The sequence below is a fragment of the Anguilla anguilla genome, chromosome 1, assembly GCF_013347855.1.
Source record: "Anguilla anguilla isolate fAngAng1 chromosome 1, fAngAng1.pri, whole genome shotgun sequence".
NCBI lineage: Eukaryota > Metazoa > Chordata > Actinopteri > Anguilliformes > Anguillidae > Anguilla > Anguilla anguilla.
Window position 1 is genome coordinate 14,574,711 of NC_049201.1, and position 24,906 is coordinate 14,599,616.

Below are 24,906 nucleotides of genomic sequence, written 5' to 3' on the forward strand. Positions count from 1 at the left end.
ATACCTGGAAGGAGAATATTCCTGTTTATACTCTGAATGTGATGTATTGGTGGTAGAATGTACTGTATATTCTGAACTGAGTGATCTTTTCAGCACTCCGAATACTATTTGCTATTCATGTAAACGCACTGATTGTCCAGCTGGCATTAATGTAGCAAGTAGGACCGTTTTCCCTGTCTTAATCCTTTTCCGCATGCAGACTGTCCTTTTTATGCCTTTGTGAAGACTTTGAGACTGCCTATCTCGTGTCCCCATCTGGGGGAAGAAAATGAATAAATCCACAATGTGATCCACCCCTCCCGTCTCTCTCTTTCTGTGTCAGGAGCTCTTGGGACAGAGTGGGCTTGCATGGCGGGGGGAGGATAGCCAGCCAGAGCGGCTGAAGACACAGAGCCAAGACACGCACAGCACACACAGACCGGCGGGCGACAGACCTGCCGCGTTCACGCGTAGAGACGTGTCGCACGCGCTTCCACACACTGCCGGCGTCGCTCTAGAGGCCCCAGACATTGACACCCGGCACTCCACACAGCTTACACCCTCACACACTCGAGACTCTGATTCGCTGATTAGGGACACGCAGCGCAGCACGCCTACACCTTCTGAGGTAGCGTACGGACAGGCCCGAGGCACTGAAGGGGCTACTGAGGACACTCCACCTGCTCCGGAGGAGGACACGGGCCTCCTGAAGACACAGAGGAAACAGACCTCCCCCGTGTGCTCCCACAGCACGGAAACAAAGCCACCAGAGAGGGAGAGTGTACACAGCACACACCCCCTAAGTCAACACGCGAACACGCCCGCCGACCCGACAAGGCGAACACATTCGCAGTCTGCGGATGGCTGTATCCGGCCATCTCTGTCCGAAGACTCTGCCGCTCCTGAGCACGCGGTTCTCACGCAGTCTAGGGACACGGAGCGCGAACACACGCAGTCTCAGGACACACTCAGGCTTCCCCAGGACGGTGCAGACAGCATGCGTCCAGCTGCGCTCCTGGTAAGCACAACCACGGCACAGTTTTTACACAGCCATGCACTTCATGCACTCTAACCACTTTACTGTCAATCATGCACAAACAAACGTGCCTTTCTGTATGCCCTGGAATTGCTTTAAGGGAGTTTTGCAAGAGCTCTTGAAAATCATTGGGTTAGCTCTGCCGAAAAGCCGGTGTGATCTTTAGTGCTTGCACAGTGCTTGTTTACGCACATTACTAACTAATCGATTTGTTTTAAGAGAGTTTGGTGATCTCAGTTCTGTCTTTTGAGCCTTCCCTCCTGTAAACTCAGGGTACCCTGCTACTGGTGAGTGGGTGTCGGCGTTCACCTGGTGAAAATTGCCATTGTTATTCGTGGGTGGGGAAGGGTGTGGGAGGGAAACACCCTGTCAGCTCGGGTCCTCTTTACTGTGGCGACTGTTTCAGCAGGTTCCCTCAGGCGCTTATCTCTGTAGGAATGTAAACAGAGTGCTGTCTGAGTGTGTGTTTGTGTGTGTGTGTGTGTGTGTGTGTGTGTGTGAGTGTTTGTGTGTGAGAGAGAGAGAGAGAGAGAGAGCGGCGCAGAGTTGTGTGAAACGCTGTGTTGGATCAGCTGGCAGTGCTGTCGCTGTTGTCTGGCCTCCCTCCACCTCATTCTGTTCAGTCCCACATGCCTGTGGGGCACATGACCAGAGTCTCGCGTATAGCGCTCTGATCTGTCACTCGAGCCCGGCAACCCGGCAGCGACTTTCAGGAAGTGAGTACAGCTCCGGCGTGGATTGTGGGTGGGGCAGGCGCGAGAGAGAGAGAGAGAGATAGAGAGACGGAGATAGAGAGAGAGAGAGTGAAAGAGAGATAGAGAGAAAGGTGGAAAAGTTGATTTTCGAGTCCCAGCATCCCCCGCGGAGGCGGCGGAGACGACACACCTTTTCCATGCGCTGAGCTCTCTCTCGCTCCTTGAGTGCCGTGACTCTCTCTGGTTGTCCCAGGCCTCAGGTGAGACCTGCCCCGCTCAGGGAGCGCTTCATGCCTGTCGCGAGCAGGCCGCCCAGCTGGAGCTTTGGCTGGAGGGAGCCCGCCGGAGCCTGGGAGCCCCGTCGCCGGCCGCGGCCATGCAGGACAGCTTCGAGCAGCAGCTCCTCAGCTGCCAGGTAAGCAAAGAGGGGTCAAAGTTCAGCGCCGTTGGAGCCCGCGGCTGGAGGAGCCGTGTTTGTTTAAGCAGGAGATTGGCAGGCGCGTGAAACACCACCAGAGGCATGACTTGACGATAGTGTCATGTGCTAGCTCGGCCCAGAAGACCCTCAAGCTGAGGATTCACGCCTTTATTTTTAGTGGATTCCACATGTATTATTTCTGTGGGCTCTGCCCTTTTTATGCACGCCGGTGTCAGGTTACAGCCCAGCACAGTGGTGTCAGATTAAAGACCTGTGTGTTCACTGTCTCAGTCAGGGCTCAGCATGTCTCCCTCCTCTCCAGTCACGCACAACCGCTTTACTGCTTTAATTCACTCCCATTACGGCTGGAATTCCAAGTGGGGTGAGGCGAGACGTACAGTATATCTGCATTTGGATCCCGCTCTCTTTAGGGGCAAAACTGCTTTTCTGAGTTACTCGTTTCATATTGCATTCTTTCCCTCTTTATTGTGCAAGCTGCTCTTATTTAACAGCCGCTTTCTAAATTTCTGTGAGTTCAAAGTGTTTCTAAATGCTGCCGAGGGGGACTGCTGCTCTGTGCAGCTGTTTTTTGTACTTACAAAATTATGGGACAGGAGGGGTTCCTTAGCAACCCAGGTAAATGACAAGCCTATATATAATGAATGGCCTCCTCTCATTATTTGTTCTCATGGTCTTGGTCTCCTATTTTTTATGAATGCATAATCTCTTGGATGATTTTTGTGGAGCTATAGAACAGAGATAGGTCTAAACAGAACTAGAATAATCTCAATGCAACTGTGTCTAACGTGGCAAACACACAGAAAGACAGTTGAGTTTGACACTGTTTTAAGGTTCTTAGGGTGAAAGCTAGAAGATTAATTATCACACAGCATATTGTATGCACAAACACACCTCAGTTTGTGCGTCACTCAGACTTAGCCAATGTGAAACCACGTACGTAAAAAAAAAAAAAAGTTTAAAGTGACAGTGCACAGTGGAGGGCCCCTTCACCACTCTGTCCTTCAGGAAAGAGTTAAGCCGTTTGCATTATTTAAATGAGCTAAAAAGAAGAACTCAGCAGTTGGCCTGGTTAATATTTAAAAAAAGACATGAGGTAGCTTGCAGGAACAAATATGTAGATCAATGTGAGTGACCTAAGGTTTCTTCTGTGCAAGTAGAAAACTAATTAAAAATATGTGGTCTTCCTGTATTAAGTCTACTGAAACGCTTAATGGTTTTAGGAAACAGATGACACATTTCATTCCTATATAAACCCTTGTTTTTATAATCTGTGAAAGCTTTGTTTTTCAGATTCTGTGAAACTACTGTATTTTTAAAAATGAATTTGACCCACATTTCACATGCAGACCCTGTCTGTCTGTGCCCTTCACACATATTCTTACTGTGTGTCTCCCAGCTAGATAGATAAACATGTCTTAATGCCTCTGCTGTTGCACTAAATTTAAAGTTGAATTCTCTTCTGCTGAGATGGTGCATTCGCTGAATTCTTGCGTATCATAATTTCAATGTCAGATAGTTGTGGTATGAGGTCACAAAAATATTCTGTCGGTGTGAATTTATTTCATTTGAGTGTAGTGGAAGGGAGCTACCTAAAGGAGTGGCTATTGGTAATCAGTACAAATGCTGAATATGTGGAATAGATACACTATTTCAGTGCGGGTGTCAGTGTAGCTTCGCATAATATTTCCAAATGGCACGTGCAGGCAAAGCTAGAGTGAATGAATAGTAAACTTTGTGATCTGACCCTGCGTTGCATTTTTTGTGCAGTAAATGTAAATATGTTTCAGAAATGGGAATCGTCCAATATTACTTTGCTCAAGAGAGTACTGGGACCTGGATTTGGGCAGAATAAAATACTGTAACCTTAAAAACATGTACACTGTATTTTGTCCAGGAACATCAGATGCACTAAATGGAAAAGGCCTAATGACATTGGTGTCTCATGTTAAAAGGGGATTTGAATACATTTCGGATTTCCCATCTGATGCCCTGTATGTGCACCCAGGAGATGTTCTTGGAAATAGAAGCGAAGGTTGCCAGCCTGTCAGACCTGGGCCAGCAAGAGGCTTCCAGTGAGACACACCATCAGGTGGAGGCCCTCTCATCTAGACTGGAACTGCTCAAAACCAGTCTGGTCACCTTCCAGCAGTTACTCCAGGAGAGACAGAATGTGGAACAGGTACGCTCTTGTCAATATACACTCCCAGAGCGTACACACAAACACACACACAAACACAGAACGGCAGTATATGCAAAACAGGGGCTTGAGTAGCCCCGCCCCGCCAAGGCGGGGCCACTCAACTCCAGGTCCTGCATGTCGCGGTGTCTGCAGGCATTTGCTGACACCATGTACTACACCGCCTGATTTCAATAATTATTTACCTCCTTGGCTCAGGAAGTAAGCTCATTAGGTGGTGTAATGCATGGAGCAAATACCGGCAGACACTGCGGTCGGCTGGACTCGGAGTTGAGTGGCCCTGCCGAGGGAAACCAGGCAACCCTGGTTCCTGGAGAGCCATAAGCACCGCTGGTTTTCGTTTTTGCCTTAAAATCAGCACCCAATTCAGACCCAAACAACCAGGTGAAGTGAGTTAACTGCGTAATCAACTGCTCATTTTGTTGCTCAGCACTTAATTAATAACAAAATATAGCGGAGCCTGTGGCTCTCCAGGACCACAGTTGCAGTCCCCTGCCCTAGGGTATTATTTTCAGTGATTAAGGTTTGTAAAAACACAGTGGTATTCCAGAATGTCTTTTAATGTTGAGATATGCAAGGAAATAGTCAAAAATTAGACATTTGTATGTTTCTTTTTTGTAAATACTTTTTTTTTGTGAATTTCAGTTTTGTGTATTTCTCAGTTTAAGTTTTATTTAAAGTGAGCAAGTTTGTTTTGTGCGGAAGAGAATAGCCCCATAATTTTATTTAATTTATATTGTGAATCACAGTGATTGTTCTGTTCATGCTATACATACCATATACTGTAGCTACCTTTTTTTAAAAAAAAGTCTGAAGCTCATTACTACAGTATGAATTCTGTATACTTAGTTCATGTTCTACATTAGGCATATCAGTAAGCTCACTATATGCAGGTTACTATGATAAATGTTGAACTAAAAACTTTTCAGTACATAAATTGTTTTATATGTACCTGGATATATATAAATAGCACTAGTGGATTTTACAGCCAAAACTGGGACTGAAAAATTGAAACCCTCACACAATCCCACACGGAAACATCCCACGCTCACACTGAAAGCTCTCAATGCACCACTCTGGTCTTGAGGAGTCTTAATATTGGTGGTTTCACCATGTGCCTTCAGGGGAGCGAGTTTACTGAGCCACTTAAAATAACCAACTTAATTACTCTCTGAAATTAACAGTGTGCAGAATCGTAATCACTCTCACTTAGATTTATTACCTATTTTTCCTCTACCATAATATATATCAGAATGCTGAGAGAATGTTAGGAGAGAGCAAGCTGTTGTCATTAGTCTGCTTTTTCATGGTCTTGTTCATTAAAGCTGCATCTGTCTCACTGTTTTGTCCATCGCACATTCAGGTACGACTGTTGACGACAATCTCTAGTTGAAATGCCCCTGGAGGTGCATTCGGAGGTTAAAATAAACGGGCTTCCTGTGGTATTTCATTTTCAAATTAATGATAGCACAAAATTACCATTTTGTAAGTGTAATTATAGGTACTTACTTAATTTGATAGGCCTAAAAAAACAATTGATGTAGTCTGAACCTTAATTGCATGATTGGTAATTCACAGTTGGTCTGTCACCACAGGAGATTCAGCATTCAGAGCACCCTCAAGGAAGTGTGTTGAAGGGCAGTGCCAGTGTCCACGAGATGCTGACCTCCACCAAGGGCAAACTCATCAGACAGAACAGTTTGCAGCAGCAGAGGGTACGACCAAAAAAATGTTGCTGAAAAGTCTTGACTTATTGAATTAGTTTGAATATTTTTGAATATTGTAGCCACATGTGTGCAAGAGTTGAGTGCAAGATGGGTTTTCTTGCCTGGGTTGACTGTAGACCCAGTGTGAGGTGACAGTACTTGGGTACTGGAGCTGGCTATAGACATCGTGGAAACTGTGTTTTGGTGCTGATGGACTCCTCAAACTCTCCAGGAGCTGGAACACGAGCTGAGTGAACAGAGGGACCTGACCAAGGCCATCGCGAGGCATGGCAGCCGGTCACGTCTGCACAGCCTATCACAGGACAGCCCAGCGCAGACACCCCCAGGGTAAAGCTGCTCTCCCCTCCCGCTGTCTTAGCTGCACCATTCTGGTCAGATTTCACTCAAGCTTTAGCACATCTTAACTAATCCAGAATGCGACTGTTGTTTCTATTTTATTGTGATGTCATACAATTGGAATGTGACGTGGACTGAGAGCTTCTCTCTTACTGGACCCTTCAGATCTCCTGCTGTAGTTCCAACTGCCCATACTGACGGTGAAGAGGGATTCATATCCGAAGAGATGTGGGCACACCTTCACACCCGTCTGACTGCCAAACTGCAGGCCCTGGAGGAGAGTGCAAATCTAGGCTCATCTGAGGTCAGGCCTCGCGGACTCTGGGCAGTGTGCTATGTGAGGGGGTGTGGCATTTTAAAGTGTATGGATGGATGTTTGGTGTTTTTGGTGAGTGGGTGGAGGGCGGAAACCTGTGCTGACTGCTCTCCCTCCGCAGGTGACAGGTGCACTGGTTGCCGCGGGTAGCAGCGCGATAGTGAGAGATCTCGGAACACACACTTTGCAGGAGCTGCAGTCACACGCCGCACGCCTCCGAGAGCTTGGCCAGCTGGCCATTACATCACAGACACAGGTAAGGAGGGCCAGGTAACCACACTGCCATTTTCCCAAGAGACCCTATTGGTCAGTTTGGTCTGTTGAACTGGTGTGCTGTGTACCGCAGGCCAGCTCAGAAGGGGATTCCGGTCTCACCCTGGAGGAGGATTTGTACCACGTGCTGTGTGGAGTGGATCTGTCGCTTTGCTCTGTCACAGACCTGCTGCTGTCCCCCTGTGGGACGTCCCAGGAGGACGACCAGCTTTATCTGCTGCAGCTGGAGGTACTGCTCACACAGGCAGCCTGATTTCTCGGCAATACTGTGTTACTGACATTACTGCCTTTATTCTGCCTGAGTTCAATGGAGAAAGTTCAATACGAACATTTTGTTATGCGTTTATTTGGTTATTTTATATTTCCTCACGTTTTATTTTAATTTGTAGTTTTTAGTGATCTACATGGAAATAACACCCGTACTATGGATGGAAATCCTTATTTCTGGGTTTTACTTGTGGCCCATGTGCAATACGGTGGTACTGTGGTGGCATGATGGGAAACGGGTGCTGCAGTAGAGGCATTTCTGTGTGATCGTCAGAGCCTGGATGTGGAGCTGGACAGAGTGGGAAATGAGTTGAGTTGCCAGGAGCCAGAGGTCCGGAGCGCTCTGGGTTCAGCGGCTCCCCAAGTTTCCCCCTGTCTGCAGTGTCTGCAGAGCCGCCTGTCCATCATCCAGACGGCCCTCCCCTCCAGACAGGCCCAACTGCGAGCTCGCCTGGACCTCGCCGATCAGTGCCAGGTCAGCCGTGCCTCTCAGCCACAATGGAAGTTTGTTTTATGTCTTTATCTTGATGATTTTTAAGTGCAACCATTATATAAATGAAATAAAATCAATAAATAACTCAACCACCACTGCATCCTCGCCACAATAAATAAATAAATAAATACATTTTTTCAGAGGCCCTAGATTCCAAGAAAATGACTGGGCTTTCAAGGTATAATGTGTGTCCATCACCAGTTTAGGGATATACAATATGAAGTAATGCATTGCAATAAAAGATTAACTCTTGGTCAATACAGTCTCACACAGGCATATACTATGCTAACAAATAAAATAAGATGCAGGGTCTGAATTATCTTGAATGGCTAGAAATATATTAAATTATTAAATAGCAAGATGGTGAAGGGATTAATGGATAGTGATGAGCCAAAAGGTTCCAGAATTGATTCCAAATTAATTTTAACATTTCAGGAAACTCAGTTTCAATGAATATATAAACATGGAAACATTGTAATTATGCTTTGAATGTCACCTAGGACAAGGTGTGTCTGTTGAATAAAACATGGTAATAATAATAATAATAGTAAATTCTTGGAGCAGCAGCAGCTGAGCATATAAAGAGTAATGCAGGTAATGAGCAGCACGGGAGCGGTCTGATTGTCAGTTTTAAAAAGGCACTTCATTAGTCATGTGTGCATGTGATTGAGTGTGAGAACACGTGATTTCTGAGGCCAACCAATTGTTGACTGCTGCGAGAGTTTCCTGAACAAACTTGCTATGCGCATTTCCTGCGCGACGCTCATAAAGTCTTGTGTGAGGTGTGTGAAACTGTTTCAACACCCTGTCTAATAAGGTTTTGCACACTTAACAGCTCTGAGTTGATAATCGAGAACTTACCTCTGGTATTCACACATTGATGTTATCTGTTGATCTAGCTTCCTGCTAATACACATCCTGTCATTTTAGTTTACATAGACACAAATGACAATTATAATTTGCCTTTGTTTCTCTAACCCCCACAGAGAGATATAAGAGGATTGCATGAGTCCTTGCTTGGTAAAAACTTGCTTTTGAACCAAACAATTAATGAAGCTTCAGGTCACGACCCTGGCAAACAGTTTCAGGTAAACCCTTCTGCAGTGAAAATTGATTCCATTGCTCCCAGTCAAGACCAGGCTCTCCTGCTGTTCAGTGAAATCAACTATTTAACACCAGTATTGCTACACCATGTCTCATTTTACAAACCAATACAAAGTAGTGAAGGTAGGGAAGTAGTCTCTCTGGAGTTTTTTTTTTCCTGAGTTCAAATGGGCCCCCACACCCTAACATGTCATAATGAAAAGCATGATGTTAACCTGTGGCCTGAATGCTCCATGTGGTTGTGTTTGCAGGCTGTTGAGCAGTTCCAGTTGGAGGCGCTGCTGCAGGAGAACCAGGTGTCTGCATTGAAGGAGAGGCTAGAGAGCAACAGCCTACCCACATCTCTCATTGAGGAGGTTCACAAGCTGGAGGTAGGACATGTACATACTGATATAGATGACATGCATAGTAGTATTAATAATAATAATAATAATAATAATAATAATAATAATAATAATAAGAAGAAGAATAATAATAATAATAATGCATTTTATATAATGATTTTCATTTTACAGTAAAGATCACAAAGTTCTTTATATTGGTAGTTTTGTGAATAGAAAATGATTAGTGCCCTGCGCATGCTGTATGTTATATTTAGTCAGGTCTTCTGAAGCTTTTTAGCACTGTGTAGCTGGGCATGTTTGTGCACACTGTTTTTGGAAGGTCTCATGGTGCTGTAGGTGGTGTTCAGTTAGGGCAGCGGTGTCAAAACTCCAGTTGTGCAGTACATACATCCAGCAGACGCAGTGGCCCTCCAGGATATGAGCTTGAGTTAGCTCCCTCCTTAGAGTTAGTGTGACTGTGCACTTGAGACACTGTGCATCCTGGGTCTCCAGGACGTGCTGGATAGCGCCTGGAGCTCCTTGCGGGAGAGGCAGGAGGGGCTGAGCGAGAGCCTGGACCTTCAGCAGAAGTACGAGGGGCTGCTCCAGGGCCTGGCCAGCCTGACAGAGCTGGGCCGAGAGAGGCTGGGCCGCAGCCAGGGCCTGGTGGAGCACAGTCGCACTGAGCTGCAGGACCACCTCAGCAGCCATAAGGTGCGCACCGCCTGCAGGCGCATTATCACTTTTTGTCATGGCACCCATAAATAACTGGTTCATTGGTTCCTTATGGTCTAGTATTTCGACCATAATGACCTGACTGAACCCTTTGCTGAAATACTTTCTTGAGTAAAACTGCTGACTGCTACTGTTCGTGGGTCAGCCATCTGCCTCAAAAATCCAACTCGAATTCTTACTGTCAGTCAGTCCTTGAAGAGTCCTCAACAAAATCCTGACCTCAGTTCTGTTCGCTGAAGCGTCCAATTAAAGGCCTGCTCTTTAGTGTGATTTTGCACTTGTCTCCTCCCCTGGGATCACAGGGTTATTTTCAGCGTTTGGGATCGTACCTTGCTGCGGTGAAACACTTCTCCTCACGGGTCCCTGACAGTGTGCTGCGCGGGCAGGAAGCCGCGATGGCGCAGCTGGAGCAGGATATCGGCGCTCTGCGGCGGCAGGCCCTGGAACACGGAACGCAGATGCACAGAACGCTGCAGGTAACCGGAGGCTCTGCCCCCTCGTTCAGCACAGCCAGTGGGAGCCGGGCGCTGACATGAGCTGTGAAAACCTCATTTGCGAGAGGAAATATGAAAGTAATGTTATTCAGCAGGGGTGTGTTTGTCGAGGACCTTGCAGTTGAGCAATGGCCAGTAAAAGGCTTCAGCGCACAACAAGAGCAAAGTTTCATTTGTATGCCTGCTATATAGAAAATAAAATGAAAAATTCTGAAGAGATGAGTCACATAACTAACACATATTACTGTATCAAGAAATGTACATTTTGTCAACAAAGAACTGGTTGGGTAGTCAGCGATCAGTGTTTACGGCGCCTTTCTCACCTGTTATCCCAAGCATTTGTTAATTGCTCCATAGCTTCACGCTAATATAATTGTAATCATAGTCATTGTTTATTCTCACTTAACTAATCTTATTTCACTGTATTAGCATATGTGAGAAATCGACAGACCTGCCTGTGTTTTGCTGCTGTGCTGAGGATACTGGGGGCTTTTGCAGATATGGACACAGTGGGAGGAGAACTGCAGCGGATTGGGGAGGCTCCTGCAGGAAGTGGAGTCCAGGCTGCCCAGCGTGGGCCTGGTGGAGGAGACCGAGGAACGCCTGCGGGAGAGGCTGTCCATCTACCAGGTTTCCGTTTTACCTACTTGCCAAAACCACTAGGGGGCAGTAAAGTGTTCTCCCATTGAAGGGCCTCGGTGGACTATGTATACACCAATGTAATGAATTATTATGGATGAAAAGGTTGTACAATTATAAAATTATTTAACCTGTAATTATTAGTGTTTTCATGTTACTTAGTTCTGTGGTGCTGGGTTAGTGATATTTTCCATTTTTAAAAAATAAGATTTCACCACAAAATGGCAAGAGTAATGTGAGTGTATTGTGCGTAATTCCGATATTTTATAGAATTTTCCTCATATTCTCTCTTCATTAATTGTTTGGTTCTGAAATTATTTTCCAACTCAAAAAAAACCGAGAGAAGTGAGTTCTGAGGAGTGAATTCTTCTTAGATCTTCTTCAAAGAGATTCATGTGTTCCCTTGTCACAATTGGGTTCACAGTAGTGGCAGAGTTAGGGGCCTGTTGCCATAGCAGTGCGAGAGGTGGATTGGGGAGGTGGAGGAGGAGGAGGAAGGAGGTTGGGGGGGGAGCGTGTGAAAGAGGAAGATGATAATTGAATTCTTTCTCTGGCAGCAAATGAAAGGAGTGCTGGAGGAGAGCGGGGCCCGGCTGTGCCTGGTCCTGGAGCAGGGGCGGGGGCTGCAGGGGGGCGGGCGGCGGGACGTAGCCGCCGCCGCGCGGGAGCTGGAAGCGCGCTGGACGGCCGTGCGGAGGAGAGTGGAGCAGGACGGCCTCCGGGTGGACAGGCTGCGGAGGATCTGGAGCAGGTGTGAACAACCGGCAAAACCGATGCAGGCTACACCCGTGCGCACTGACACTGTCTCACACCTGTGTGAATCATGTGTTTTTAAGGACCGTTTACATTACTGCTTATGACTACTCATCACATTAACGCCATGACATCTCAGTTAATTAATTTCTTGATAATAACCAAGCTCAGGGCTGCCATTCTGCCTTCACTATGAATATAAGCAAGAGTATCTGCCCCAATTTTCTCTTTAACCGTGTTTAATGTTTAAAGGAAAGTGCTTCTGCCTACTGGAGTGATTTTCAATATTCAGCTTTTCTTATGATGCGACCTGGTCCAGCCCTGCTTTATTCCACAAAAAGAGCCAGATGGAGTTTAGAATATGACAGTGGATGATTCATTCCTCTTGCAGGTTTGGCTCAAACCCATGTGAAGAAGTTTATAAACAACCCTGAAATAACACCCCCAACACCCCCCCCCCCCCCCCCCCTTTCCGCACCTGTAGGTTCCGGCGTGATTCAGTGGCACTCAGTGAGTGGATGGGCGAAGCCAGAGAGCGTCTGCAGTTGTGGAGACATCGCTCTGTCACAGTACCACAGGACCTGGAGCAAATCCGCACTCACCTCACCCAGTTCCTGGTGAATCATATTATTTGGATTATTTGCTGTTCCAGCTGTGATGCCAGTTAATTAACTGGACAGGTCAAAATATTCTCCCATATGAGATCTGCTGTGTATTTTTAATTTCTTTCACTTTAAACTCTGATTTCTTTCACTTTTAACCTCAATCCAAAGCCTTCATGTAGCCGTCTGTTCAGTTTCTCTCTTTGTGGCTATTTGCACACACACTCAAATGCCCCAGTTAAAAACATGGACATCTTTTTCATGTGTGTTGAAAGCATTGTGACGCATAGATTATGTTACTTGCTACTCTTTAGGGGGCGATATAGCTCAGGAGGTAAGACCGATTGTCTGGCAGTCGGAGGGTTGCCGGTTCAAACCCCGCCCTGGGCATGTGTCCTTGTGCAAGACACCTAACCCCTAACCTCTAACTGCTCTGGTGAATGAGAGGCATCAATTGTAAAGCGCTTTGGATAAAAGCGCTACATAAATGCAGTCCATTTACCATTTACCATCTTTATTACTTAATAGAGATCCATTTGATTATACCTGTTAACTGCTGCCACCCTTGTCCATGCGCAGGAGTTCACCAAGGAAGTGGAGTCCAGATCGGCTCTGAAGGCGTTGGTGGTCGGCACGGGCACGCAGCTGCTGCTGCTGAAGGACACCGACACCGCCTCGCTGCAGACGCAGCTGACGCAGCTGGAGCAGGGATGGGCCCAGGTGCAGTCCGCTCTGCCCGCCATCCAGGAGAGACTGCACCAGGCAAGCGTAGCGACTGCTCACACCTTGCGTTATATTATATGCACATTGCCCAAAAATGATCACATGACATATTCCAGTCCAAGGATGACTTTCAAACTCTTGAGAAACCAGGCACTTTTGAGGTTTGAAAATGATTGCGGCAGTACAAAGATTTTCAGAAGAAGGTCAGCACGGTTAGTCTGTTTACAAAATGCTGGGAATAAAATCCCAGAATCAAGATTTTATTTCCACACACATTTTTGAGATCTCTGCTTTTATAAAGTCAACGTTTTGGACCGAATACCTTAGTCAGCACATCTAAAACCCTGAAAAAACCCAGAAAAAGTAACTGTTCGTCCATACTGCTGTATGCCTACAAATCTCATACCTTTAGCTTTGAGCCGTTTCTTCAGTTCTGCTGGAACACCGCTGTGGAAAAAACTGCAGCAGTCAATGGTATAAACTTATATTTTCAATGGGATATTTAAATCTTAAAATTAATGAATTAATAAAAACGTTCCATGTGGCTTTGTCTCCAGAGTAAGTAAGTCCTTTGGCCTATCCCTCAGTGCTCGTTGTTCTATCCTACTGAGGATGTGGATGGGAGAGATTACATAAATATGTTATTTCCTCCATCTATAATGACCTTCCTGCCTAAGCACCTATTACAATACCCACTTAGATGTGGTAATCTAGACCACCGATGACAGAGATACCTCAATGATTCCCCATGTCTTAATATAATCTATTTCTCCATCTGAACAGTATGTACTGTGCCTGCAGCATATCCAAAAATGTAAAATTAATATCTTGACTGTAAGATACCGAGAAAATGAGTCTAGATAAGATCTAAAGCATTACTCCCACTGCTGTCAAGGCGTTGATGGAGAGGCTCCCGTCACGCGACGCTATAACAGAGCTGAACACCTGGATCAGCGAGAGGGAGGTCAGCCTGGAGGAGGGGCTAAAAAGGCTCCACAGCCACAAGGCCTCAGCAGCCAGCCTCACCCAGGAGCTCCAGCTGCTCAAGGTACTTCCCCCTGATATACTACTTCTCATATATGCCCTACATCTGGAATTCCTGTCAGCTACTCAGCTGATTTGCCAGTTCTCTGGAGTTACACGGCTGTTTCTTTAGTCATGCTTTGCTTATTCTGAATTCTTTCCAAAAAATATACTTGGCCGTCAAGTGAAATACTTATTTATTTATTTATTTATTTATTTGCTTTTGGCTTCTATTTAATCAGGTAGGTCAACTGAGATGTTGCAGAAATGACCTAGGCACTCATTACTGCAGGTAGTGAATATGAGCGGTCATGTACTCAGTCAGATGTAGTTGGTGATTAGGTGGTCAGATTTCTCAAGACAGTTTTGTGTGAATTTCATCATAACGCAGGGGTTAATGCCGCTGCTCTTTTGTACTGGCAACATGCAGTAATGATGCTGAAACAAGGGCAATGTGCTGTTCTGTTTTCATTAGTCCAACACGTGAACTAAATTTATTTTTACAACACGGTGACCTTTCTTACATGTGTCTTCCTCAGGAGTGCAAGTTAGAGATCACCTGCTGCCAACTCACTGTGGACTTCGTCAACCAGTCGGTCTTACAAATCAGCAGCCCGGACATCCAGACCAAGCGCTACGAGCGCACTCAGTTTGCAGAGGAGCTGGGCGCTCTCAACGAGCGCTGGCATCACCTACAGGGGGCACTGAGCTACCAGGTCAGCCCACTCACTGGTTTCTAATCCCCTTCAGGGTAGCACAGTGAGAATGGCCCATTCACCAAATGCATCACAGGGGCAATCTGTAATAAAGTAGTAGCCAACAGAGGGCAGGTCAGTAGTTTACAAGTCAGATTGTTGTGAGATAACTGTTTTATGTTTTGCTCTGTTTTGATTAAGAGGAAGTATAGTTCTTGCTTACTCTTTCTTTCACTGTGGAATTTTTCACAGACTAGACATGTGGAACAGCTACTGCACATCTGCGCAGACAGGGAGAATAAACTGCAGCATCTGCGCCACTGGGTCATTGGCCAGAGGGAAAGGATGCAATTGGTCGAGAGGCCTGTCAGTCGTTCTTCAGCAGAGAAAGCCCTGAAGGAGTGTGTGGTATGTTTCAGAAACACGGGCAAATTATTATACAATTATAATTATAAGGTGCAACAAAATATTTGCTGAATGATTCATTCAATGTATACTATATTGCCAATAAAAGTATATTTTAGATTTTCTGTAAACAGAGATAGTTCCAACTATGCCACTCTGCTTTCCCTGTCCTATCTGCGTCTGTGTGTATGTGTGTGTGTGTACGTGTGTATGTGTGTGTGTGTACGTGTGTACGTGTGTGTGTTTGTGAATGTAATACCACAGGAGACGGAAGAAAAGCTGAAGTTGAAACTGGCAGAACTGCAGGTGCTGAGAGAGGCCTGTCTGTCCCAGGATGAAGGCACAGAGCAGGAGCGTGACTGTGAATTCATCACGCAGACGGACGCTGTCAATCAGGCCTGTGCAGCTTTGAGTCAACAGGTGTGTTAACCTGACAGACAAACTCTCAGAGCGAGCCTCTGCACACACACACTCACATGGTTTGTATTCATTGCACTGAAATCATCTCTTTGCTTACACACGCACACCTGCACGCATGTGCCCACACACACACACACACACGCACACACACATAAATGCACACGTATGTGTTTTCATGGACATAAACAAGCAATATAAATCAGTACCCATTTGATACGTGACAAAAGTGAGAAATCAATTTTTCCAAAAGTGTTGATGTATTAATTACCTTGATGTACCATCTGATATCTTTAGAAATTAGACCAAATTAATTTTCCACTGCTGTTCTTGTACTGTTATGCTGTATGCCACACATCACTTGGGAAAGCAGTGGAGCTCAGAGGTGCAGGTGGTGATGTTGTGTCCCCCTCCCAGGTGGTGGAGCTGAAGCTGAGGCTGCAGCAGGTGCTGGAGCGGTGGGGTCTGTTTGAGCGACAGCTGAGTGAGGCCGTGCTCAGCACAGCCCAGGCCCACTACACACTGGAGCAAGAGCGAACACCCCAGCTCTCCCTCAGCGCTCTCCAGAGCCATGCCAATCAACTGCAGGTCTCCTTCCCTTCGCTTTTTTTTATTTATTATTTTTTTAAACATTTTTCCTTTTTATTTCTCTCACTTTATTCAAGCCAATGTGAAACCGACAAACGCATGCATGCACGCACACACACACACACACACACACACACACACACAAACGCACAGATACATCTCTCTCTCTCTCTCTCTCTCTCTCTCTCTCACCCTCTCTCTCTCCATTATTTCCACATAAATTATCTTACTTAGTGTGAATGACCAAATTGTGAAATGTGGTGTGGAATAAGCCCATGACTTTTTTTCACATGTGGTGCACACAGTCATTTTTTTGCGTTAGAAACAACACTAATTATTTGTTGTATTGATACAATGCAGATTTTATCACATTCCTCCATACAGCTCCTGCGGGACGAACTGGAGCGGGGTGAGACAAAGTGGGACGCTCTGACCGGGACCTTTTCCACATTAAGGGACGTGGTCAGTCCTGCTGCTGCCCTCCTCCTGTCTGAACAGCTCGAGGGGGAGCAGACACGGTCAGTACTGCCGCACCACTGCACTCTGCAGCACCCAGACACTGCGAGCCACACCTTCAACACCTTCCAACAAAGCCTTATTCACTGCAGTGGCATAAGGCAAAATGTCATTGAGCCATTTCAGTACTCACCTACCACGCCTTTGTTGGATGTGTCTATAAATTCAACAAAACCAAGTATTATATTGTAAATGGGCCTATAACCAAGGTCTCCATGTCCTTCCAGCATCGAGAACTTGAGTGCATCTGAATAGCTGTTGTGTCTAATGAATGATATGAATGGACTCTCCAAGCTCTTGTATTGTCGTGTGGCCTTTGAAGCAACTGCGTACACGTTGCCCACGTCACTCGGCATCTTGCAAAGCTACGTGGACGGCAAGTCATAGCGGCCTGCCTGTGTGTCCTTGGTCCTGCCAGGTGGAGGGCGGTCATTCAAGAGCTGACCGACGAGCTGCTCAGAGCTCAGGGACTCCTCCAGCGCTGGCAAGGCTACAGTCGTCTGTTCGGCGCCATTTCGTGCCGTCTGAAGCGGCACGAGGAGGAAACCAAAGAGCTGCTGAGTGCTCCGCCCTGCCAGTACAGCACTGTGGAGCTGGCACAGGCCCGGGTGGAGGCCATTAACGTGAGTACATAGCACAGGATCGCAGAGTGCTCGTATGGGCTATTTCAAAAAACCCATTTGTTTGGAGGAGCTGCCTCTCTGCTCATGAATGTTCTAATACAGCCTAACTACTTTTGGAGAGGGATAGGATGAATCCATCTCCGAGGTTCTGGGGCTGGCTAGTGTGGCCACATCCACCTGGAGACAAAATAGAACTCTGGGTGGCTCACTCCGTAAAGGCACTGATCACTAAGGATCTATATCAGCAGGACATACAGTAATTCCCAGGAGTATATACTGTAAGTATGACTGACGGTGTTAGGATTGCACCCGGCTCAGCTCTTCCACATTTCAACTTAAAAGTTCTAATTCTGTCTCACGTGACCACAAAAGCTCACACAAATGATTTCTTTGGTAGATTTGAGATGCTTTTATTGTTTCCTTCTTGCCACTGCCATCCAGGTGAGGTCTGAGAAGTGGCCAGGATACTGTTAGTGCTGCAGGACAGCCTGATCTAGGAAGTGTCCATGGCATGATTCCCTAACTCTCTTCCTAAAGACTTCACCCATCTCTTGACCACTGCTTTTGTTTTTAAGTTCCTTGGCCTTAATGGTTGAATCTTTGTTTCGACTGCACTACCCTGACTTACTGACCTTTAGATAGGAAAGTAGGTGCATTTTGTTTCATTTATTTTTCAGAAAATGTGTGACTATTATTATGCACAGACAGAGGCCATTAAATTTTTTAGTTGTTTTTGTGCATTTGGTCATTTTTTTGTTATATGAATACATAAATTTAGGTTTGTCATAGCCGATATAGAATTGTGTAAATTAAAAAAAAAAGTGAAAATAATTTGTAAAAGATTCCTACCCATAATATTTAATAAGCATTTATCTGAATATATTTTAATGAAAAGCAGTAGAACAAGCAATTCAATAATTACATGTATGTAGATCACATATCTCAAACATTTTTTTTATCACAGTAAAACTTAAAATTAGTTTGCCTGTTTTTTAAACATTAAATGATATAATTGCCCCCCTCCCTAGTAAATGTATTAGTTTCCATTTTATTCCATTATCTAATACACTTCTAGCTAATGGATGTTTTTTATTGTATTGCTTGTGCTCATATCGTGCTTTTCAGAAAGCGGAGGAGTGCAGATTCACACACACGGCCTTGTTTTTGCAACAAATATGTGCTCCTGGAGAGGGAGACATTCTGTACACACGAGGGACATCTTGTCATTGAGCAGGGATAAAAATACCAGCGGTTGTACAGCACTGGGAAATTGGTTGTTTTTCCCTGGATGTGGTGTATTTCTTCTTCCTCACTTGCTAGGCTTTTCACTTTTGAGTGTTTTTCAAAATTTAAAGCAGTGATAAAAAATAATCCTGGCAGAACAATTAATCTAAAAAAAAGGCAGAGGTTTGACAAATGAACTGTCATCAAACACGATAAAAACACATATAATACGAGAAAAAAAAAAATCTAAAATTAAAAGAACTTGTTGACACCTTGCTTTTTTTTCCCAGGGACTGCAAGCGAGCATAGATGACCTGCAGAATAGCATGGAGGAGGTGCTGGAGGCTTCGAGAAACCTCATAGGACAGATGGAACCAGGAGCTGCCGTCTTCATCCAATCAGAGAGCCGTCTGCTGGCACGCAGTGTTCTGCAGTTGGGCGAGGCACTAGCAAGGAGAAAGGAACAGCTACAGGTGGGACAAGTGCTATTTTAAACCATGGGTCAACCACTACTTTACACATAGTCGAAACCGACAGTGTCACTGCACTATCCCACTAAAGATCCACAAGTACAGCAATTAATGTGGCACTGATGCACCCTAAGTATTCATATATTATTCTGCCTGTGACTGTACTGTGAGTTCAAAAATCACAATGGGACTCGGATTCCGGCACAAAGAGGGGTTCAGGAAACAGCGGATGTTTTTTTGAGGTCTTGCCCTATCTGCTTATCCCCAAACACGTGATCTTCTGCATGTAGGAGGAACTGGAGCAGCTGCAGGAGCTCAGTAGCAGCTTGGAGTTCCTAGAGAAGCACTTGAAAGACTGCGAGGACAGAGTGACTGGAGCTGTGGACATCAGCCACGAGGATGTTGCTAAGGTGAGTCAGCATACCTCCTACTCAAAGTGCTGTTTACCCAAACATTTTTTTAAAATTTATTTATTTATTTTTTTATAACAGTTCCCCATGGTAACCATCTCTCTCTCCCATCAGACGGACCTGCTAGCGCTGAGCGCCCTGTCTCCGGACCTGGATGCCTTGAACGAGCTGAGCTACCGGCTGGCCCTGAGCGACCCGGTTTCCCGCCGGCTGCAGAGTCTGAACAGGCAGTGGGCTCTGGCCTCCTCCCTTGCCCTGGAGCAGCGCAGGTGAGTCGGTGCACTACCAGGAAACGGCATCTCACAATACGCCACTGACGCCTCGGCCTTTCCCACTGGCTTTCAAAAAATTACCCATTATATATATATACGTAAATTAAAATGGATTTATTGATAAACCTGTGTAGGAGACGTTGTTTATTTGAAAACTTTATAGCACAGACACCATTGTTTAATTGGCCAGCTATTTTAACACACTCCAGCCACGCAGCTCCTGCAGGTTTTCCATCTGTGGCGGTATAAACTGAGATTATAGCGGTGAAACTAGGGTCAGGGCAGCATCTGTCTCCTGAAGGTGAGTTCTGGTGGACAGGCTGGTGACTCTGTGTGTGTGTGTGTGTGTGTATGTGTAACAGCGAGCTGCAGACAGAGGTGCTGAGGCAGCAGAGCTTTGAGCAGAAGTGCGAGAGCTGGATGGGTTTCCTGCAGGGCATGGAGGACAACCTGGCCGTCGACATCGCCGGGAGCTACCCTGGACTAAGGGAGCAGCTTCGCATACACCAGGTAACACTATTCTGTTCCCTTACTGCAGACTCCGCTGCTCTGATCGTTGCTTCTGCTATGACTATTGTTTTGTCTGGTGTATATCAAGATATGGTCCACACGACCCAATTAGGCTAATAAAATTTGGACGTGTGTAACATATATACATGTGTGTACTCCAAGTTTGCTGTGTATTTTAAAACATGAAAAATTGAAAGACCAATATTCTTCTAAGTCATTTTTCATAAACATGCAGTTCAACCCATAGGGCTGATCTCAGTGGTCTGGTGCTGGTCCCCTTTGTACTTAAGGACACACTGATGGACGAAAACACTCTGTTCCAATGTGTCTCAGAGGTTTCAGGTGGAGGTGTCCATCGGGCATCAGATTCTGCACTCGGTCATCAACGAGGCGCTTAAATTACTGGAGAGAGGAGAAGTGGAAGACAGGTGAGGGTGCCCTGCGCACCTGTCCTAACTGGTCTTGTTCCCCACAGAAAATGGAGCTTACTATCAGCAGATGAACATGGATACTGTATATTCAAAGCACAGAGTGTCTGATTCCTGCTCTGCAAGGAGTAGAAATGTTCAATTGAGGTTTCTTTTTGGCAGCAACTTGCTTAAGGGAACAGTTAACATTAAAGACTTGGTGGGTCATATTGAGCAGTATCCCAGTGATACTGAGCGGACAGTCTTGTATACTCAAGTTGAATCATTCTGAGGGACATTTATAGTAACTGGATGAGTTCAGTTTTTATAGTATCCAAATATCAAAACAAAACTCATTCAAGTACTCAATGAACTGCACCATTTCACAAGATATTGTCGAAACAACTGTTTTTAAAAACTTTTTTAAAAAATATATCTGTGTATAACATTGTAAATTAGTAACTATTAAGGTGATAATTAATAATATTTTAATATGAAGTGTACAATGCTTAGAAGTCCTCTTCCATACAGTTTAACAGAACTTTTGTAACATGGTGATGGAAATGAGAAGCTAGGCTGTGATTGAAGTGAGTTTTGACGACGGGCGTTGCTGTACCCGCACGCAGGAGTGACTTCATCCTGAAGCTGTCCCAGCTGAAGGAGCAGTGGCAGGGGGTGGTGCGCCGGGCGCAGCAGCGCCGGGCCCTGGTGGACGGGCTGGCGAGGCACTGGCAGCTTTACGCTCGCAGTCTGAGGAAGCTGAGGAGGCTGCTCAGCGACGCCCACGCCCTCCTGCCCCCCGCCGGCCCTGCGCACTGCAGCCTGGGCCAGCTGCACTCCTCCCTGGAGGACCTCAAGGTAAAGGCCAGGGCGGGGTCATGTGGCCTGTCTGTGCACCGCAGGCTGCCTCTTTCTGTTAGCATTAACGTCCAGTGGTGGTGTTTGGTATGAAGCACAAGAATGTACTACTGAAATGGACAAAGTTTTATACATTGCAGTACTCCCCTTGAGTTTTTGACAGATAAATCCTTAAGTGTAAAGCACTTTGTGATCACTTTGTGAACATGATAAATAAAACTTTTCAAATCCACTTTTTTTAGTGCTAGCAGTGTGGCTCGGCCATAATAGTAACTTCACCGCAACCATCACTAATATGCCCACTCAGCTGATGTGTCAGCCATTTTGTCTTGTTAGTGATTATTGACATCGATCATAAGGAACTGATGTTTGGGGAGCAGTTCCCTTTCTGTCCAGTTGTGTCTGCACTGCAGTCTGCCCAGTTAAACGGGCATTCTCCCTTCCACAGCACATGGAACTACTGTTCCATCGCCACCAGAGCTGCTACATCCAGACCCTGGAGGTTGGCAGGCAGCTCTTCTCCATGGGCGATGCACAGACTCAGGCCCAGCTGCAGGCAGAGCTGGGGGCCCTGCAGGAGGACTGGGAGCGCTCACACAGCCTTCTGGGAAAGAGGAGGACCCTCATCTGCACAATAATACAGGTAACACATGTTGGGGAACCTCAAAGCAGCGAGATGGCCTGTGTCATAAAGTTCCACCCACTGAGAATTTCACAACTGCCATTCAGTTTCTTGTCAGTTGTTACTGTAATGTGCAGGAAAGGAATTTCCGAGACAGGATTGAAGGAGGTTGAGAATAAGATTGTATGCAGTATGAGATTTTTCATGGTTTGCTGGTAAGTGTACATATAAAGCTTGTGCAGTGAAAAACACAGCAGCTAGTTTTGAAGGATATCGTTGTGAGGCAAGTAGAGATTAAAATTCCCTAAAAGATTAGGTTTCGCAGTAGCTACAAGTGGGGTTGTGTCTCATAATGATGTTTTAAAATCAATAAGTAATGAGACATAGCATAGTCTTAAGCTTGATATGATGCAATTGAGGAAATACAGTCCCATCCTCTTTTGGAAATGCAGCTGGGCAGAATTTTATTACCACAAAAGGTTCTTTAATTGTTTAATGTGAAAGGTGATTAGTTTCCACACCTTGGTGTAACAGCACATGACCTATGCAAATGAAAATGGTGGGATTTAAACTCTAAATAGACCTCCCGCTCAGCCCACTGACCCACATTTGGGTTTCATCCGCAAAATGGTGAGTGAGTGAGTGAGTGGATTGAAAAGCTGCCCTAATCTTGCCGTGGTCTACATTCCAGGCCGGGTAGCATTAGCTGCTGCACGTTCATCTCATTCATCACGCTCATATAAAATGCTGAACAATGTGTACTCATTTTTGGGACTGGAGGCCTTGTTTCTCTGGTATTCATGTTCCTGACCTGATTGTTAAACCATCATATGACCATTATAGACATTGTAACTGAATAATTAAGTAATAATTAGTATGTGACAATTTGAATTTAACTAGACAATTACTTTGAATTATTTCACTACAGAAATCACTGACTGATGGTGCATATATTCATATATGCTGAACTCAATACATATATATAAGGCCTGAGGAATTGGGGTTGGTGTAATGTCCCATTTCAGAAGTTGAGCAATATAAAAGCTATGCACAAAGCATGTGTGAGACATCTGATGTGTAGGTATGGAGGCTTTTTTAAATTTAATGAAATCTTTCTGAGGCATTGACTAATAGAAAAAAAGATCATTACATTACTCATTTCGCCTGCACAATGAGCAATTTTAATGTGAATATGGGAATAAAGCGAAGATATTCTCCCTGTAAAGGGAGAAGTATAAGACCGCACGACACTGGTGGCTGAGGTGTACTGGTGCTAAGGTGGGGGGGAAGGAAAGGCAGCTTAGGCTAAGTCTGTCTGGGTTATTAACATACGTGGACACAGGGCTCAGCCATCCAGGCCAGCAGAAGGTTGACCCTGGTCCTTGTTCCGCAGCTGAATCCCACTTGATTTTCTTGGCACCTGCGCTGTCCGTCTAGCATTGACCAATCAAATCGCCCTCCCTTTGTTTGTGTCACGCTGCCCTGGATACAGTGCACACCTTGGAGACTGGGCTGGGTGGGCTGGCAGTGTGACCAGTGCAGCATCTCTGACATCACTGACTGTTGTTCTGGTCCATTTTGAGCATCTCTCGATACCCCACTAAGATTCAATTCACACTGGTTCCCGGAATAACGCACCCCATCGTCCCGTGGAAGGAGGAGGGACAAGAACAGTGGCCCATGAGGCCAACACAGTTATTAACAATCAGTCCCATGCAGATCACCACAGCTCAGCCTTGGAAACCAGTGCGCAGGGAGGCCAGTGTAATTTGAGCAGCTTGTGTCAGTTCAGAGGGGGTAATTTCTATGGAAACCAGTGAACTCAGGACGAAGAGAATTAAGAGGCTTGTACTGCTATAATACCCAAAAGGGAATCAATGTAGAAGCTGGTACACCAAATAGCCAATGCACATCATATATTCAGCCATAATTCAAAAACTGGCATGGTGTTTACAAGGAATATCACATCTGAACTCCATATCCTCTTTGTGATAATGGTGGCAGGCAGTGAAGTGAACTGTGGCAGTCGATTCAGTGAGTCCACGATGAGCCGAAAGACACTGTGGGCCCTACGTGATTCTTCTGTGTCTGTGTCTCTCCGTGGGGCAGACGGCTTCGTGCACAGCCCTTCACTTGTGCCCTTTCCTTCAAATCAGGGTCTGCCCACACTTGTGAAGTTAGCCTTCCACTCATCTCTTATTGAGACCTGCGCAGTCTTCCAAGGACATTAGTGTAGCGGACAGCCCTGCCAGCTTTAAACCACACACTGCTCTGGGTGTCCGTGGGGGCAGGTTAACTCAAGGTACACAGGGTACGTTGTGTTCAACATACATTGGTTTACACTATAGAAATAAGGGGAGATAGACAGAGGATTCATCACTTGAAAACAATAGTTTATGTGTGTAAAATGACTTCCTATACATTATAGAAGGGTAAGTATGAAGCAACAGCAACCGATGCATGGTTGTTGAAGGAGCATTATTTCCTCTGTGCCTCAGGTAGGCATTTGAGGATGTGCGTCTCTCACAGTCATGTGACCTCGATCAATGTTCTTTCACAGACCTGGGAGCGCTGTGAGGCCAGGCTAGCCAATCGCAGGCGCAAGCTTGAGGAAATGAAGTCCAGGCTGAAGCAGCTGCTGCCAGAGCACCCAGCAGAGCTGCAGACTGCCGAGCAGCTCACTCAGGTACATGCCCACTGCACACACACACACACACACACACACAGTGAGCCCA

The 24,906-nt window shown here is 45.7% G+C and overlaps 1 protein-coding gene across 1 annotated transcript in view; it reads left to right on the forward strand.

Moving 5' to 3' along the window:
• Positions 1-24,906, forward strand: part of syne2b (spectrin repeat containing, nuclear envelope 2b) — a 126,073-nt gene that overhangs the window by 76,672 nt on the left and 24,495 nt on the right. The window contains exons 78-109 of the mRNA XM_035423754.1: positions 323-997; positions 1,964-2,125; positions 4,155-4,328; positions 5,942-6,061; positions 6,285-6,400; positions 6,575-6,713; positions 6,847-6,981; positions 7,072-7,227; positions 7,540-7,740; positions 8,745-8,846; positions 9,114-9,233; positions 9,699-9,899; positions 10,223-10,396; positions 10,913-11,044; positions 11,611-11,804; positions 12,291-12,423; positions 12,988-13,170; positions 14,027-14,179; positions 14,694-14,870; positions 15,102-15,257; positions 15,519-15,674; positions 16,089-16,259; positions 16,644-16,777; positions 17,194-17,398; positions 18,913-19,095; positions 19,383-19,502; positions 19,617-19,771; positions 20,137-20,284; positions 20,618-20,712; positions 21,318-21,549; positions 21,998-22,192; positions 24,732-24,857. Of these exons, the coding sequence (XP_035279645.1) occupies positions 323-997; positions 1,964-2,125; positions 4,155-4,328; positions 5,942-6,061; positions 6,285-6,400; positions 6,575-6,713; positions 6,847-6,981; positions 7,072-7,227; positions 7,540-7,740; positions 8,745-8,846; positions 9,114-9,233; positions 9,699-9,899; positions 10,223-10,396; positions 10,913-11,044; positions 11,611-11,804; positions 12,291-12,423; positions 12,988-13,170; positions 14,027-14,179; positions 14,694-14,870; positions 15,102-15,257; positions 15,519-15,674; positions 16,089-16,259; positions 16,644-16,777; positions 17,194-17,398; positions 18,913-19,095; positions 19,383-19,502; positions 19,617-19,771; positions 20,137-20,284; positions 20,618-20,712; positions 21,318-21,549; positions 21,998-22,192; positions 24,732-24,857 (5,523 nt within the window). The remainder of the gene's footprint in view (positions 1-322; positions 998-1,963; positions 2,126-4,154; positions 4,329-5,941; positions 6,062-6,284; positions 6,401-6,574; positions 6,714-6,846; positions 6,982-7,071; positions 7,228-7,539; positions 7,741-8,744; positions 8,847-9,113; positions 9,234-9,698; positions 9,900-10,222; positions 10,397-10,912; positions 11,045-11,610; positions 11,805-12,290; positions 12,424-12,987; positions 13,171-14,026; positions 14,180-14,693; positions 14,871-15,101; positions 15,258-15,518; positions 15,675-16,088; positions 16,260-16,643; positions 16,778-17,193; positions 17,399-18,912; positions 19,096-19,382; positions 19,503-19,616; positions 19,772-20,136; positions 20,285-20,617; positions 20,713-21,317; positions 21,550-21,997; positions 22,193-24,731; positions 24,858-24,906) is intronic.